This window comes from Thunnus maccoyii, chromosome 16 (assembly GCF_910596095.1).
Source record: "Thunnus maccoyii chromosome 16, fThuMac1.1, whole genome shotgun sequence".
Taxonomy (NCBI): domain Eukaryota; kingdom Metazoa; phylum Chordata; class Actinopteri; order Scombriformes; family Scombridae; genus Thunnus; species Thunnus maccoyii.
Window position 1 is genome coordinate 19,132,713 of NC_056548.1, and position 18,538 is coordinate 19,151,250.

At 42.4% G+C, this 18,538-nt stretch overlaps 1 protein-coding gene across 3 annotated transcripts in view; it reads right to left on the reverse strand.

Moving 5' to 3' along the window:
- The window catches only part of LOC121880812 (pleckstrin homology domain-containing family G member 3), a 31,117-nt gene extending 13,252 nt beyond the window's left edge, over positions 1-17,865 (reverse strand). For all 3 annotated transcript variants that reach the window (XM_042388346.1, XM_042388345.1, XM_042388344.1), the window contains exons 1-3: positions 17,653-17,865; positions 11,937-12,004; positions 1,108-1,640 (exon numbers count right to left, since the gene is read on the reverse strand). In XM_042388346.1, the coding sequence (XP_042244280.1) occupies positions 1,108-1,640; positions 11,937-11,985 (582 nt within the window). In that variant the 5' untranslated portion in view covers positions 11,986-12,004; positions 17,653-17,865. The remainder of the gene's footprint in view (positions 1-1,107; positions 1,641-11,936; positions 12,005-17,652) is intronic.
- Between the last annotated feature and the right edge of the window lie 673 nt (positions 17,866-18,538).

Genomic DNA, 18,538 nt, shown 5'->3' on the forward strand with positions numbered 1-18,538 from the left:
CAGGCTAGTCTGGAGCTCGCTGCAGGGCCTGTATGACCGGGGCCAGACCAAGCAGGGCTGCTGCGCCTGTCAACTGAAATACTTAGAAGTCCTGGAAGTGTTTGTCAGGAGCAAGCCGTTATTCAAGCTGAGGCGAGGGGTGCGCTCCCTCCCGCAGCAACTGCCAGACGCCAGCACAGTCAGAGACAAGGTGAGGAGAGGTGCTAGCTGGTTTACTGCCAGTCTGTTTCAGAAATGCCTCACGTGTTAAAGACATTACCATCAGCGCAGCGGCGACTGTTTGACAGCAGAGTACTCCTGTTTCTATGCAAGACCGAGGAAGATTGAGAGCCAAGGAGGTTTCTTTGTCTGGAAGTTGTTTCCAGACTACAAAAGGTAGAAAAGTGGTCTGTTGAGTGGTGATATCATCCCTGGCCCACTTTCCATGCTTTACATCTCTAAGATGAGATTTCTACGATCTTTGACTAAGATCACAAGGCCATGGAAGACCTGCGCTGTGTCCCAGATATGACTCTGTGTTTGAACTCCAGATATGAGCACAATCTGTGATCTTATACTACAGGCTGTAAACTTTCAGTGCACTGTAAATATACAAAATGGTTTATATACAACACTACGACCAGATCATAAACTGCTCGACAGCCTTGATCTGTATGAGCTAGAAATCTATAAACAATACATACAACTGCCAGATGTGAGACATGCATTTTTGTAAACTGACTTATTTATTTAGAAAGCAGGAGATCTGAAAGGAACCTGGTAAAGAAAAAGAAAAAATGATTGGATATTTTACAAGTACCAAAATCATTTGTGGCCACAGACAGCTGCTTGGAATAGAGGACACATTATTTGGTCTCAACAGCCGTTGAGTCCAGTTCCTCTATTTTGGCTCCTGGCTAGCCAAATTCAGTAAATCACCTCTGCAGTGTGCTGCAGACATTAAGTCATAGTTTCATATTAATCCAAGCCAAACATGTGCTTTAAATACACAGAATACTGATGATTTACCCTCTATATTATCAAACGGTTGGCTGGCAGTGAATGCTTGGCTTAAAGTGAAAAACAGTCACTGTAACAGAAAATTCAGTCAGTCAGCATAACCCTCACCTCCACGATGCTGCGCAGGTCCTTGACATACATGCGCTCTGTCTCAATGATCTCCATGACAACACGGTCCACATAGGTCAGCTTTGGGTTGGGTGCCATGGTGTCCGTGACGACAGGAGAGGCAGGGGTTTGAAGTATTTTATCACTTGCTTTCTTGTTGGAGGTGGCGTTGTTGTTGTTCCACTGGTTGCTGATCACCCTGGGCTCCAGCTGTTCCCGCCAGTGACCTCTGGAGCCTGTGAGGGTGGGACTGTGGTCCCCTGCCTGCTCTACAGCTGGGCTGAGCACCAAGTCTATGTCCTCCTCGCACGGTACGGGTGGGGTGCTGGAGGAAGGAAGGGCAACGGTGCTCCCAAAAAGGCTGCGACTATCACGGGATGAGCCAGAGGACAGGGTGGACACCAGGCTCACTGGACGTTCACCCTCTCCGTCCAGTGGCTCCACACATAGCCGGCTGTAGCAGTCTGGTCCCAAGTCAACGTTTGCCCGGTCATGTTCAGTGGCGAAGAGGGGCGAGGACAACTGAGGAGATTCTGGGACAGGTGAGAGGGACACAGACAGAGGACAGGTGTCAGGATTTGAGACATAAGCAGTAAAACAGTGTATCCAACTGACTTCTGTAAAAGAGACACTACACACTTATTATGGCAACCTTTCAAGCCTTAAGGGGTTGAGTGTTTCATATTTCAAAAGATACAGTTTGGTTTGAGTTTCACTTTAAAACATCTGCTATTTTTATTGGTTAAATTTCAATTTTATATAGTCAGTGGTCTGGAAAGTCAGATAAATATAATTCTGTAAACGTTCTAGCTACATTGAACAGACCACTATTCAGAAATCAATAAAACACAAGTCTCTGCATTTCTACTCCCAGCCTGAGGCAGCGAGGAGTGGTTTACGGTAAAAAGCCTTGCTCAAATCATTACCGACATTGCCCAATTACAACACTGCATATTCTATGGAAAATCCAGCCATTTCCTCTTGTTCTCCTGACTGTTGAAGGACTAACCTTGGAAAAACAGAGAGAGGGAAAACTGATGAGAAGAAAAAAAAGGGGGGGAAAGGGACCAGGAGGTTTGTTTATATGTCTTTATTGGGCTACGTTTGAATTTAAGAGAAATGGCATCCATATTCAGTTTCACATCCTTCCTGGCCAGATGGGGAATTTTCCTTACAAAAGTTTCCTAAATATATGAAGTCATGGCGGTGTGAGAATGGGCCACTGAGTGGCCACTGTGTGTAGAACTCCATTTCCTGAAATATTCGGAGGGCAAAAAGGGTCAAACCCATTTTGCCAAGCTGAAGAAATGAGGCTTTGTCGTGTAATTTGACTTCAGGCTAATAAATGGGGTTGTATGAGGCACAAACCATCATAAAGCAAAACATTAATGAAATGACTCAGGTAAGTGATATTGCCAAGTGGGGATGGAGAGCATAATTTGGTGTTGATAGCCTACAGATGTAGTTTATATCATGAGTTTGAAATACACTCCCCTACTCCGGTGTTGACAAGCTTAAGCTTAAATATGTTCATCATTAGATTTGCATCATTGGTCAGCAGCCCACAGCCGATAACACAAACCTGATGCTGTAGAGAAAAGGTATTTCAGCAGTCTGTTAGAGGCTGATGGATTCGCTTTTAACCAGCATACTCACTTGACTTATCTCCCATATACAGTTTTATAGAGAACATATAACCTTTTACTGTTCTCCTTGGAATAAATTATGCTAAACAAGCAAAATATTTCATGAGAGCCTGGGAAGTGCCTGAAGTCTGTGATTTATGAAGCCTTGAAAAAAGTGCGACAGGCAGCTGGATGATGGGCTTCACATGAAGAATCAAACTGCCTTCCAGTTTATTCAGACACACACACACACATACACCCACCCACCTTCTGGCATCTTTTAACTTTCCATGAGTCAGTACTGAGCTCATGAGAGCCTCGTTCACGCTGCACTGCTTGCTCCACAATCCACACCAAGCCGTCCCAACAACACAGTTCCCATGCTAAACCTCACTGGGAGAAACGGATGAGCTGGCAAGCAGGAGCTGACCACTAGAGAAAACTCTGTTTACGCTCCGTGACAAATCACAGGGTTGATGGTGTAAAAGGAGTGTAGTGGTGGGCTATTACTCTCACTACACCACAATGAATTAAAATGAGGCATCTGCTTCCTTTGCCACTTCTGTCTTTACTTTTGGTTTTGACCTGCACCGTGTCTGGCGTGTGAAACTCCCTTCTTCCTTTCTCTTCCTCCCACCCAATATCCCTTTATAACAAAGCTGCTGTGCTGCAAACTGCAGTCCATGCCAAGTCAAAGGGAAAGGGAGGAACAGCACAATGAGGAGTAGCCCAAAATCAACACAGAGCTTGCACATTTTCACAATTTTCTAGTTTATATAGCTTATCTGTGTTCAGAATTAAATTCAGAAGTGCTAGAATAGTGCAGATCTACCTGGACTGTACTAAAGAGTGCACAGTAGTAGTGTAGAAGTAACATTTGACTTATCTTGCAAGATTTGAGCACATACTTGACTCCATCGCAAGCTCAGCTTTGATTGGTCACTTCAGATATGGCCTCTGCAGGCAGGCATTATCTGTGGCTGGTATCACACACCACATGTTTAAGGGGAAAACAGCCATGATGGACCACTCACTACTGACTTTGTTGAAACAGACCGTGCAGAGGAATGCAAATGACCTGGTCAACATGCAGGTCTACGATAAGCCCTGCTCCCGATGCAATCCGCTGCAAAGTGTTTCCATCCTTCCAGTCACTCGGGACAAAGATGACTCATGATCTGCAGTGTAGTCTACATCCTCTATGACTCCACTTTATCAAGCATTTACAGACAATCAAATGTGCATCAGTTATACTGCAGTCCTCTTGATATACTAAATAATAAGCAACCATTATCTTACAGACGGTGTAAAAGCAGAGTGTCTGGTCATGCTCGGTGCCACAGTGTCTCTTCAGCATCTGCAAACATTTATCACTAATCTCTGAGGGATCTGTAGCCACAGTGGCAAGGCCATAGCCATTACTGTGCCACCCTGTTGTCAGATGTGGAGAAATGCAAACTGCCTGGTATCACATTTATCTTTGACTTTAGTTTAAAATATACAGTAAAACAAGATTTCACTTGAAAAATAATGATTTCTGGTGTTTTGTTCCATGCACAGTATATATCCATACATAGTATGAACGGTGTTCTTCGTCACTGTCATATTTTAATGTGATATATATCTATAAAGTGGATTTCTATGTTCAATATTGTTGATCTTGCAATTTTCTTGTTGCCATAATGGAGAGTAATTATTGAGAAAGAATAAACATACATGCATACATAGTTTTTCTCTCCAGCAACTCAAATGGATCAAAGATAAGTACAGCTTTCTGACCGCTTTAACAGCAAATTTGTTGCCATTAACTTTATTGGAAGGAAAAATAGTTCGTGGAATTCACCCTTTAAAGCACAAATGCCAATGATGTTTTGGCAATAACTGCAGGGAAAGGTCTATAAAAAGAAACCACCGTAACAGGAGCAGTGAGCAGTGTAGAATAGTTTAAACCATCTGTTTTCTGCAAAACGATCATATATAACATCAGCAAACACACTTTTGTGTTTAAAAAGTGATAACTGTTTGAAACAGGAGATCTTTGGAAAATGCACATAAATCCACACACTGTCAACAGCTAAATATGGTATGTCATAAAGGTAATCATCAGAGAGATTTAACACATGCAGGTAAAAGTCATTCTGGTGTGAAGAAAGTCTGTGCTTCACATTCACTGCTACAAAACGTTCATACAGATCTTATGTGAGGGAATGATGCCTTCACATCTATAGTACCATTCAAAAGTCAGGACACACTTTTTCAATCAAGTGAATGGGAAGGTTTGTCAAAACCTTTGACTGGTACTGTCTATAGTTCAGAATTTTTAGCATATTTGCACTTATTGACAACAACAGCTCAGTGGACTGACCTGTTAAATCATAACTTACACAGCATGGTTGTGAAGACAGTTAAGTATATGGTCCAGAGCAAAATTTCCATTTAAGCCAAGCCATGGGCTTCCACATTCATTCACACACCACAACTTCACAAAGTATACAACCTCAACAAAACACAACACTCTCCTTTGTTTCAGCACTGCATCGGTACAGTTGTTAACTCACAGACATAATCATTAACAAAATCAGGGCTACAGAGATAGTATAGTATTTGGACTGCATTTCAGACAGCCCTCTAACTTCAACAACTTACAGCAGTTTTTCAAAGTCCACTTAGGCTCAACAAACACACCAGCAATACTGTTCACATAGTGTGTAGAGTCTATGTGAACATTTGATCAGTTGCTTGTATGTGAACAGATTACTAATGTTGTTACTAAAAGAAAAATGCTTGAAATTCCCCCCCAAAAAACCTCCCAACCCCTCATTGTAATTCTTTGAATTCCAGTTTCCTGGCTGTTAAGCCGAGGTTAACATTTACAGACAAAGGTGTGTTAATGCTACAGGCATGACCTTCCTCTTTCTTTTGTTGCTTCCCTGAACCCAAATCCCCTGGACAGTAGTTTGCTTTAATGCAGTTCCACCGCACACTAATACGACCAGTTACCAAGTTACCATGTAAAGTTAAAGTTAATGGAAAGTGATTTTGAACAATGAACAAAACAAGATCTTTGTCCAGGACCGTTCACTTGATGAGAAGCAAGTGAGTGTGAGGATTATGACAGGTGATTGAGAGTGAATGTTTCATCGTGTCTGTTTCATCGCTGAAAACAGTCAGTACATTCACTCACCGTCCGAAGGGCTCGATGACTAATCAGTCTAGAGCTACTAATGTAAAGTCTACGCTTTTTGCTATTTTGGTCTGAGCTTAACAATGCAGACAGTTCATGAAACTATTCTGCCTCTGACATCATGGTTATATGAATGACATGAAGTGCCTAATAAGGTGGTGGAAGAGGTGAACAGAAACACTGAAATGAATACCCCGAGCACCTGGTTATTAACTTTTCTAAAAGGCAACAGTCACACGAATGACAGAAATGATCTCTATCTGTCTGAGTTTGTTGGCGTGTGGGACACAAAGCATTCCTTTATATAGAAAACCTTCTGGCTTGTGTAAAAACAATCTTAGCGTGCTTGATTAATGACAGACACATCTAAGAAGGAGTCGCTAATATTCCAACCAGAGCGTCCACTGACATGATCTGGCAAACCAGAGCAACAACTATTTCCAGCTAAATATTACCACCTCCTCTGAGGACACGATAAGCCACAGCATATAAGCTATGACGTTAGTTGTTGCTTGCAAAATCCTGTGATGATGTGACTCGCATTTTCTCATCAGTTCATGCAAACCAGCCTCTATGCAGATAACCATGCAAATCCTACCAAGGACGTACTCAAGTCTTCTTTTTTCCATCGTTTAAAACTGCCTTGTCTACGTACCTGTCTTATCACGTGTCTGTTTTGCACTCATGACAGGATGGAAATATCGTAACACATTGTCTACTATCTTAAGGTATTAGGAAACAAAGTAGACACAAACAAGAATAATAATTACGTCAGCCAAAAGATTATAGTGCAGGTTCCAAAGAGCACAATGGACACTGTTACAAGCGTAAACAACAGACTATAATAATCCCTGTCAAGTTGTATTAATTATATGTTTAAAATATTTCTATAAAGTAAAACAACATATAATTGTTGATTGTTGTAACTGATACATGTTCTAATGTACCGATCGTTGCATACCTTAGAAGACAGCAGTGATGAGATTCATCCACCAAAGGAGAAGGTGTCAAAGTCCACGATGATTTTTCAATATGTTCCTTTTAGCCTGTCTGTAATCCCTCCGACTCCTATAACTACACTTTTAATATGATGAATGATGAGTGAGCACTACATGCGAAAAGAGGCGCTGTCTCCCAGTGAGACACACCTTGATGACTATTTTTACTGAACTTACTACAACCCTCAGTCAAACTTCACTCAGTATTTGCCTATAAATATCAATAATCCAGACTTTGTGCTAAAGTTCCGCTGTGTTTTCCTGTCTGGCCTGTGGCCTTTTGCTTTCTAACCAAATTAGGGGAAAAGAAACAGGAACAACACAGCCTATATCAATGTTCAGCATGCAAATCCTCACTCTAAAGCTGCATAAAGGCAGCATCAGAAAGGACTTTCTCTTACCACTGAAAAACGGATAGTGGGTAACAGACACATCTCTGAAGCAGCTTGGCTCCTCTAAGTATTCACTGCGACGCTGCCAATGGCAAGTCTGTCATTTGCGTTAGCGTTAAGCACAGAAAACAAGCAATAAGAGTAAGAGTGACAGCATCAGAGACAAGAACACCCCACTGACAAAGAACAAGCCCCTGCGTGCTCTGTTAGTAGCCCGTCACACAGCCGCTCCTGCTTGATTCATAGTGACTCATGTACCAAATGGTGATGAATTTGAATCCAGCGGACAATGAATCACATTTAAAGTCCCCCTTGTGATACAACTCCTAAGAACACCTTGATCTCACATGCAACCGCATGACCACTGACAATAAAAATGTGAAATATTGTTTGATCCCTTATTTCCTGGTACTTGTCTTTTCATATCTTTATACCTTTAAGACACAATTGACTTTTTCAAGTGCCAGTAATTTGGGATGAGTCTACACCACCCGAAGTGTTTTCAGTTAAGTTTACAACTTTTCTTGCAACATAACTTCCTTAAAAAAAAAAAAAAAAAAAAAGAGTTTGGAGCACATTCTTGCTGTCTTTCCATCTGTTTTCCTTTACTGTGCTTGCAAAAAGAGTAATTATTTTGTGGAGATTCCCACTGGCCATAAAGACAACTTTTACCTCCCATATTAAACCATGTAACAAGGTGGAAAATCTTACTTCCTCGTTGGCTGATTAAGTATGTTCACTCACAAGCAAGGAAGAAACAAAAACACAACATCAAACTGGCTCTTGAGGCGACTGCTAATCTGCTAACTTATCTTTCAGAGCCAAGGGCACAGTGTGTGACCCTGTTTTCCTTAGGGGATAAAGAGAGAATGATGTTTTGCGCTACATCTTAATAAAGCCCTTCCGCCCCTCAAGATCCACTCAGAACTTCCTTCTTCAACACCCCTCCACAACTTCTGGCATTCAGCTCCTCCCCCAGTGGGTGTTGGGAGACAGGGGAGGTAGTCATGTACTGATCCCCATGGGAAAAACTCCTCCCCACCTGGCAACGGTGAATGGCTGCCCCACAGGAGGGCAGGAGGCACAAGCCTAGAGGGTGCCTCCAGGGGTCTTCACAGACCATTATCAAACAGCATGAGTCAGAACAATTAGACACTGAGACTGGATTGATTTCTTATGCCTTGATGGAGAGAAGAATTTAGGTCACATCAAGGAGTTTCTGCTTTCAACAGCCTTTTACATATAAAAGATTTTGTTTGATTTACACCTGCCTTTGGCTTCACAAGGAGCTTTTAATGCTGAGTTAATAATTAGCCAGAAAGTCGGTAAATATATGGCTTTGGATGACAGAGGCTGAGTTCACACATGCAAACTGAACCTGCATTCCACAGTGACAGTCAAGGTCAAAATGTTGTGCTGGGAAATTTTAGGGGAATTCTAGTGTTCAAAAGTGAAACTAACTGCGCTTTCACTCATTTACCAAGTATACGTAAACACTTTGACACTTGTGTACTTTAAAAGATCTTTTTGATTCCTGAAATGCTCAGACAAACATGTGGTAAAAGGGTGGCTACTATTGCAAAATACTGTCTTATCTTACTACAGTTTCTCAGAAAGCCTGATATGAAATGGAAAAAAAACCAAAACATTTCTGTTTGTAGATTCAACCTTATAATATGCAGATAAAAACAGGATGTGAGGTAGGGAAACAATATCACTATGCCAGCATTTAAGAGTGACATGTTTCAAAGAGGTAGATTTCTCAAAAGTACCAACAGCTCAAAACTCATCAAATAGCTCACATTTAATCCTGTAAACCTCCCCTGGCTCTTAAAGGATCCTGCCGTGCCAGCTGACCTCAGTGCATAGGCATGTGATGATCCACTTAGGAGACTCCACCATCAACAAGCCCTCCCCCCCCCTCCCTCCCTCCAGGAGCCCTTCAGGCACTAGCACACACAGCAAGCCCTCCATCTATTCAAAGCTACCATTTCCTCTGGACAACACACGCCATCTGGACCTGACGGAGGCCAGAGGTGTGAGTCCATTGTAAACTCTACCACCAGTTTGACAGTTTACAACCAAACTGCTGTCCTGTTAGCACCTTTCCGCAGAGTCCACGCAGGCTGGTGGCAGGACAGCTGTGTGAAGTGTGGAGGGGAGGAGGTCAGGGAGGACTCCATTTACTTCACATCAAGCTGTTTATCACATGCTACGTTATAAAGGGTGTGATGCTGTTTTTCTTGCGGTTCAGACATTCACACTTTCTATACACGGCAGTCAAATGAGGAATTTGACATCTTGCTTTGGGACTTACTTTTATCTGTTTTTTGCATACATTACTGAATACAGAGCAGCTTTGTTTTTTTTTTCATGCTATAATAAATCACAAGAAAAAGTATTGAATACACTACATTAAACATGACTGAGCCATTACTGTACTTTAACACCATATCTGCAAACAGATAAAAATCTTTGAACGCGCTGCACGCTTGCTTATCAAACCTCAGCTGAGTGCTAAGTGTTACGGAGGAAGTTGATAAGGAGTTTTATAGATTTAAATGAGTTTCTAAGAGGCCATCTAACAGGAACACTCAAAACAGAAAGCCTGTAACTAATGTGGGTAATCTAGCGGAAGAGCTCTATAGGAGGAATGCTATTGTAGGGGGCTGTAAAATGATTTACACTGAAATAAATTATTTTGTGAGGAGTATGGGAGTCTGAGCCAAACAATGAAATGAAATACAGTGAATGTGGGGCTGTATAAAAGCCATTACAATGGTGGTTATGTTGTGTAATGATTTACATAAACATATGAAACAGTAGTTAGAGTACAGAACAAGGGGCTGTCTGAAGTTTCATTGGGTTTCTGTGCATGACTTCAAAACTTTGCTGAACAGGAGTTGTTGCAGGTTCACCTGAGGCTGCCTGTGATTTAACACCACAGGCAATTAAGCGGTGAAAGAGTTCCAGTCCAGGAGCTCCATTAACAAGCCCACTCAGAGACGCAGCCATCCCTGCCATCATCTATCTATGTCCACAACCCTATGCCCACTGGTCTGGAAAAGCTGCAGAGAATGGAGATGATCCGTCCGTCCCCCCAGAACCCCTTTAAAGCTGTACATTCTGCACACACAGCTACATTCCTGCCAGGGGTTAAGTAGGTCAGAGGGAGTCCTTATCTTTGAGAGAGCTGCTCCATGCTGCCTCAGGCCTGAGCCACGGTCCTCTGGATTGACAGGCTGGACGTACACTAGCTTTTCAGGAGATATTTCATATACGGGATACAATGATTGCTGGTTCGCATTCCACCATGGTGATGAAAGTTCAGGAAGTTTCGGTGGAAATTATGAGGACTCTTATGTGGGTTTTTGTCATCCAGTTCGTCTGGAAAAAGGATTCAAAGCAAAGCACTGTGAACAAATACTAAAAAGAACATCTGGGTGCACCTTGGAGCAGAGCCGAAATATTTGCCTTTATGCCGGTGCCATACCAAGCCTACTAGTGGTGAAATCATAACAGCTTCTGTTCATTTCATAACCCTTTGACCCTTCGGAGCAGTTGGAGCTGGATGGTCACCACAACGTTTTTGTTGTTTACCTTGACCAGACAGACTGGGGGGTTTCCTTTCACCGTGTGCATTCCTCCTGTCTGTTAACCACATCCAATCATCACCTCACACAGATAGCGCATTACCAGCTGCCCTGCCCCTTAATTACCATCTAACCATCCACATCTGGGGAACTAGGTCAGTCACGCTTTAACTCCGACTGGTCCGCAAACAAAAATCCACCTGGAAATGTTTCAACTTCAAGTGGGTGTTCTGTCATGCCAAGGTGATTTCATGCTAGACATCTAAGCTGCAATATGAACTGTGAGTATGTGTAGTCGGTGCAGAGTGGCCTTTTGAGGAAATGAAGAGAGAAATTTTCATGAAGGCGGCACACGTCTCCTCAGGCCAAAAGCCTCCTCTGGCCAAGGCTGAACCAAAAGGACAGGCGCAGAAGAAAAAGGGAACCACTGACACATTGGTATTCTTTAGCCAAAGTGGAAGCCAAGTGCCAAATGTGTTCAGTAGAGAAGAGAGGAGGCGTTGGGGGGGGGGGGGGGGGGGTTGAGGGACAGAACAGGCAAACAGATACAAAGAGGCCCTGTGTCAATGCTGTGGCTCTGTGACTGAAGATAATGAACACTAAAATAATATGTAATTTGAGTGGCCCCCAGCATACAAGGTCAGCACCGCTGGCTAGACTAACCATCTTAGCTGTCGGTGATTCTGACAGACTCTGGTTTGATATGTGTGAGCGTACAGAAGTTTCAGCTGTATGAAGGGGGTTGGCCGAGCTCCACAGCCACACAAAGAACCTCTCTGCCAGCCGGGACTGTAGGAGGGGAGTTCATTGCTCTCTCAGCTCGGCCTCTCAAAGCCCCTACATTTCCTCTTTTCTTCCATTTCCAGCATTTTTTCCATTTGCTTCCTCTGTGTTATGTTAGAACACTGCCCTGGGTAACCAAATATACCAGTAGGAATAAACTGACATATTAAAGCTCCATATTGTAAGACTGGTCAATCCATAGGCAGCAATGATCAGAGAATGGGTCATACGGAATATAACTGCATTGATCTTACCTTCCCCCATTGGGCCCTGGTGGAGAGCAGAATGGGACCCCTCTGGCATGGCACTCTGGCCTCTGGAGCTGACAAAACAAAAGACAAAGCATAGAAATGTTGATCCTTCTTGGAGTGTTCTTATTATAAAACCCTCTAAGTTTAGCTTTGACTGTAAGTTAGTCTTTTATTATTTTGTCAAGTAACCCATGCCTTCTCCACTGGCTTGGCTCACTGCAGTGAGGCAAACAAGCCACAGTCTAATCATGTCTTACTGTAAGAGGGAAATTCTTCCCATTCCCCTGCTCGCTGCTCTGGGTTAGCTCATGTCAGCCACTTGGTAATGTATAGTGTAGCCGGGGTTGAGGTATGTAGGGGCGACTGTGATATGAGCTCATGCTAATCGGTAGGGAAAGGGCAGGAGTGGGAGATGAATGGACGCTACAAAGCAAACGCGAGAGGGTTTGAGAACCTCTGTGAGTGCGTTTTGAACTACAATCATATTGAGTATCTCTTCTATAATTGTAAAGTACCGTAAAACCAGCGTTTCAAAGTGCTTCACAAAAAAGTCACCAACACAAATATGATATTATGAATGCTTGAATGTAAAATAACTAAAGAATGAAACAAAGGAGCTCACCACAAACAAATAAATTTGATATAATTCTGACCAGTTTAAACAAATAGTTAAGTGTTACAAATATCTCTGTTACATCAAAACAAGTCTCTCATTATCAGTAAAACCGTCCACTGAGATTACAGGTTCACCGCTGGTGGCATGTATTTTTCTAATCTTTCATGCCAGGCAGTGGTGCTCTTAATGATGAGGTGTGTCCCTTCGGAGCCACTGTGCTGCCAGTTTCTCACATCACTGCCTCTCTGGCTCTTTACAGCAAATCATCATGGAAGACTGTGCATGAGAACTTGGCTCCCTGTGATTCCTGGTGAGCCTCTGGCCTTTTAAACATCACATTCTTGGGCCAGCTAGATCAGAGGAGCAGGAATTATTGAGGGATTAGGATGGGCATTGTTCCTTGTGCATTTGCTGGCCACTGTGCCGAGCTGACAGCCAGGCCAGCCGAGGCCAAACCGATCCCACTGCCCGGAGGTTCGCCAATTAAGATGTGCAGGAATGCAAGGAGAAAAGTCACAGCGCTGGATCTGCACATTAAGATTACTGCTTGACTGTAGGGTCCGTGCAGCTGCAGCCTGGACTAAAGTAAAGCTTACTGGACAAAAATAATTCAGCAGCTTTTAAACTGTTTTTGATCACCCTACTGCAAAGCACAACAAATGAATAAAAGGATCAATTCTTTTACCCTAAAATGAAATGTATGTTCACTTTTGGACACATATACCAACTATGTTTGACCCAGATTGGAAAATATTTCAATTAAAAATACAAGTCAGTGACCAGAGAATAAAAACTGAACTTTTATCCATATAATGTGTCTGTTGCTCAATAATCTTGTTGCATCTTTGAGAGGAAAAAAGGATAACAAACGCTGTAAGACATGCTGATTTATGCTCAGTCAATGCAGCACTGCTACAATGACATTCTTCACGAATGAAGCCCCCTCAGACAGTCTTTGACCAAACTCGGCCGATTGAGTTTGAAGTGGTGGGTTAGTTTGCCTAACCTGTAGGAGTGGTGTTCATGTTGAGGGGCAGGCTTTGAACTTGTCTCGGTGAACAGTGAACTAATAAAATCCTCTGATAATCCCACCTACTATGACCTCTGAGCTAACCCCACTTAATGACCAGACCAAAACTCTGCTAATCTGTCTTCGGTCAACAAGAGGCTAGACTAGAATTACTGGGCTCAAAACCTAGATATACTGTAGATGTCTGGGTTTTAAAACTGTTTTTCCAGTGTCTTATCAAAGGCTGTCTGTAGGTGTAGTAAGATGGTGTGGGTGGAGAAAGTGAAAAACGCCTTACTGGACACGGTTAGTCAGTGTAACCTACAATCTTAACGCATCTGGACAGAATTCAACAATCGTAATTCATTAACTTCCACCTCCTGTTTGCTGACATATGGCAAATCCAAATCATTGTTTTCATAGGGAGGGGGCATGGCCTAATTTCAAATCCTAGAGAAAACACTACATACAGGCTAACATTCATGCTAAGCTGGCCACCTGTGCTTGAATTAGCTGCCCTTTCACACAAATGGAGAGCATTTGGTTCCCACAGCTGATGACTGCATTACCCGCAGCATGAACCTCCCTACATGGGAATCCGCAATTTGCCCCTTAATGGAAGACAGATGCTACAAGAGCCAATCTGATGGTTATTAAAAGAAAGACCTGCAATGGATCACTTCTTCAGATGGGCTGATAAACTTCCTTGTTCCTCTAATCGCCAGGCTTTACACTGATCCACGCGGTCAAAGCCTGAATTCCTTTCTTTAAAGCACAACAAAACAGATGATTAAGGGGGACAGATGCTGGCCAAGATACAGCACTCATGCAAATAAAGAGGTCATTTATACTGAGTCATCACCACAAATGTGTTAAAAGCCTCACTTGCCCGCAGACAAACGTATACCTTGAACTAAGACCTCAAGCCTGATGTGTTAAAGAAAAAAAAGGTCCCTGGGGGGTGATGACTATCTGGAGTATTTTTCACCATTGACAGCCTGTCAAGATTATGAGAGAAGTGAGACCAGCGAACATGTCTAGAGAGGAAGCCAGAGGAAAATGAAACTTCTGCTGTCACTTTCTCCGTCTCCTCAGGAAGGGTTACAGAGGGCACAGACAAGACATTAAGGAAGTGACAGGATATCCAATCAAAAAACATTTATTGTATGTAGAGCTGAAGATTTTGATAACTGATTAATAGTTTGAGTTATTTTTCACGCAAAAAAACCCCACATATTTCCTAGTTGCAGCTTCTCAATTGTAAGTATTTTCTGCTCAACTTTGTCTTATGTAATAGTTTCTTGCATGGTTTTTTGGACAAAACAAACAATTTGATGGCATCATCTTGGGCTCCAGGAAATTGTGATTAGCATTTTTCACCATTTCATAGATTAAAGGATACATCAAATAATCAAGAAAATAAGTGGAAGATCAAAGGGATAATGACAATAATTGTTAATTGCAGCCCTAATTGGATACCAAGATTGCTGCCAATCCACAGGTCAATTGACAGTGCAGACAACTGATGACATATAGGCTGGACCAGCATCTGAACACAAAAAGGAACTTAATCAGCCTTTTGTGCAACAATTAACAACAAAAACTGATTTTTCCTTGTGCAAAACAAGTTGATGGGAGGAGAAGCTAAAAATAGTTTTAGAAAATTCCTGCTGCCCCGCTCTCTCACAGTCGGAGACCTACCGCATTCAGTCGCAATTCACCGTCTGCCCCAACAAGGCCCGAGAGAATGTGGAAGTATGACATAAGTCCCCTGAGATGTCGTCAGTCAGACATGGTGGTGCGAGTTTCTTTGAGACGCCACCAGTCAGGACGGATGTTTACATTCAGAACAAATAAAAATCCAACCTGGCATTGCAAGCAGAGGTCCAGGGTCCTACTGGTTAACTGAGACAGAGAGTCTTTATTATTTCAGCATTGGTGCTATGTTTATCTTGCATGACCTCTCTCTTACCCTCTTACCCCGTCTACCCCGGCAGAAAATACCCCCTGACAAACAGCCTTTCTGTGAGTGCCCTCTTTCCCACATTACTCCTGCAGTTTGTCCCCCGACACACAGGCCTTAAGAGACTAACAGCTCTTCATTCACTGGGGTAAACAATAAACCCTGACAGTCTCTCTTCACCTCAATCAAATCCACAAAAAAATCTACAAAAGCACAGCCCTAACCAGTGACTTCCCACAGACACGACAGCATATGAGCCTCTTATTTTAGCCCACTACATTTTTGAGCATGCTGCTTAGATGTGGCGATAAGTGATCCATCCCGATGAACACCCACAGAGCACTGTGAAGAGCTTTGCCCATATGGTGCACGTACTACCCAGCCAAAATAGCCCTTAATGGGAGAATAATCATTCCCCGCTGTGGTGAAAAAGGAGAAATAGCAATTTTCACCTCCCCACTGACGACCTACAACCGCAGAATGCAGACTTTGAAATGCATACCTGGCAAGTGAAGTTGGCAAGCGCCATCTTAATTGGCAAATGACAAATGAAGACTTCCATTTCTTAAAAACTATAAATGGTAGACAACAAGAGGGTAAGCAGTCCTCCATTATGTCCTCCAGTGTTAGGGAGGAAGAGGACGGGGCTGCTGGTTAAAATTAGACGGCAAGTTTAGAAATAAATAGAATTGGATGGTGCCCATTTAAAGGTGCATTACACCACATCTTCAGGGCAACCAGCTCCCTCGTGCACTCGTTGGGGTTTGTCGACGTCATAACAACAAAACCACAGAGTTTGACCTCCCTCGGGTGTCTGGAATGCTTAATTACGTATGACACACACTCTCCACCTTCAGACATACACCATGTTGTCAGGTCTAGTTTAAAGTCGACCTTTAATTCTAACAGTGTAACCCTAGCTGGAACTTGCAAAAGCTTCGGGGTCTCGTGAGATCCTGAACTGTCTTCAAAGCAGCGTCAAATAAACACCAATAATACGGAAGGTGACTTATGAAAAGCTCAGACGCAGGTTGTCAAAATTATAGTTGAAACCACTTTTGCATTCTGCAGCTTTGGTAATTTTAATCACAGATGCAGCATACCAAGACTCGGGAAGAAGGGAATTAAGTGCCAATTCTGAGATCCAAGACACACTTGGGCAGTTTCCTGTCTGGACCACCTGGAAGACAGCGCTGTTAATCGTATCGAGGCAACATTTATCTTAAATGAAGTTGAGACGTTATTGTCTAAGAGGTCAAGTGAGGTCAAATAAGCAAAAGATGGAACTTTTCACTGGTAACTGATTGATTTGGCTCCATTCTTCTTTAACAGCTGGTGGGGAAAGTCAATGACCTATGAACAGCCTGAATTTAAAACCTCACTGTGTCTCACTGGGGTGCTCATTAGAAAAAACAATTAGGTTTGTTGGGGCCAAGTAGGGGCACCGTAGGGGGGGAAATTGGGATGCAGGGAAAGAGGAAATAGCAGATGATTCAACTGCAGCGTGGAGGTGAGTTTTTCTCACAAGTCAATGCTTAAGTGGAAAAATCTCATTCCCTAAAAAAAGAAAAAATATATATACCAGATTCAAGCAGCTGATCAAAGTTCACTCAACTGAAAGACAAACATCCCTTATCTTACTGAAACTCCCGCCCCCCTCTAGGGCTTCTAAGCTTGGGGATTGTGAAATTATATTACACACAAAATGTACCTAAAATCTTTATGCAATGTCTGCAAGCAATGCACGTCAAATGCGGAGGAGCTGGAGGAATGTGGTGCAGTGTTTTTACACGAGTACATGACTCCTGAGGGGCTAAATTCATAAGAGAAAAATACACGCATGCAGATGTTGAGTAACGTTCACACTCTGTGACTCTGAGCGTAATCAATTTGTTTTGCTGAAATTGAGCAACGGCAAACTGGTAACGTTAAATTTTCTTCACTTTTTTAACGACAACCCAAGTGGAGGGAACAAGGTTTAAAAAATCCAGTGTTTCTCATCATCTCTAACAAACACACCATTAATATCGACAGAATAACCCAAGAAGATAAATCCTTATGATAAATAACTTGTTAGCTAAATTGTGTTAGCCAGGCTATGGTAAAGTTGTCAAAAAAGCAGTTCACGTACCGAAGTCGCCAACTTCTTTTCCTTCCAACGACTCTGTTCAGAAGTAAAACTTTTCTCCGTAGTTTCTTGCTGAGAATCTCAATGTGTTTACTCCGCTTAGTTTCTTCTTTTCACATGTTAAAAGTCGCTCGGACACGGTCACACACATCCCAGAGCAGGTCAACAGCTCGTACTGAACCCAGCCAGCAGTCACTGCTGCATCTTTGAAGAGAGGCGAAGAGCTAGCTAATGCTACATTCAGGCCTGTTGGAAATATAGAAACTACAATTTCAGCGCAAGTCAGCTGCCCAACAAAGATGATTGAAATGTGATAGAAATAGATAACCCCTTGCAACTAGAGGCGGTTAAATTATATTTTTTCCTTTAGATGTTATTGTTTAGCAGTTTAAGTAAATAAGGAACACTTGTCAGATTAGATTTCGTAGATTGGATTTTGTGTTGTTTACAACTGTTACAACAAACAAAAGCACTCGCTTAGGAATTTAAAGATAAGAAATAAAACACCACAATCCCATTTAGACATTTTTTAAGAAGTCTGTTCAAATAAGAACAAAAAAAGTATCAATGAAAGGCCCACTCGTCTAAAGTTTTTCCAATTTACGACGATCCCTGAATGCAGCAAAGGACCGCCTGCTTTTGACAGGCCAGTGTCAGTCTACAGCTGAACATCTGGCCTGCAGTGGTGAAAAGTAACTAAGTACATTTTCTCAAGTACTGTATTTTAGTACAGTTTTGAATTTTGAGGTACTTGAACTTAACTTGAGTATTTTCATTTCATGATACTTTATACTTCTACTCTACTACATTTCAGAAGGAAATATTGTATCTTTTTTACTCAACTACATTCATTTGAGAACTATTTGGTCACTTTTCAGATTAAAAACGA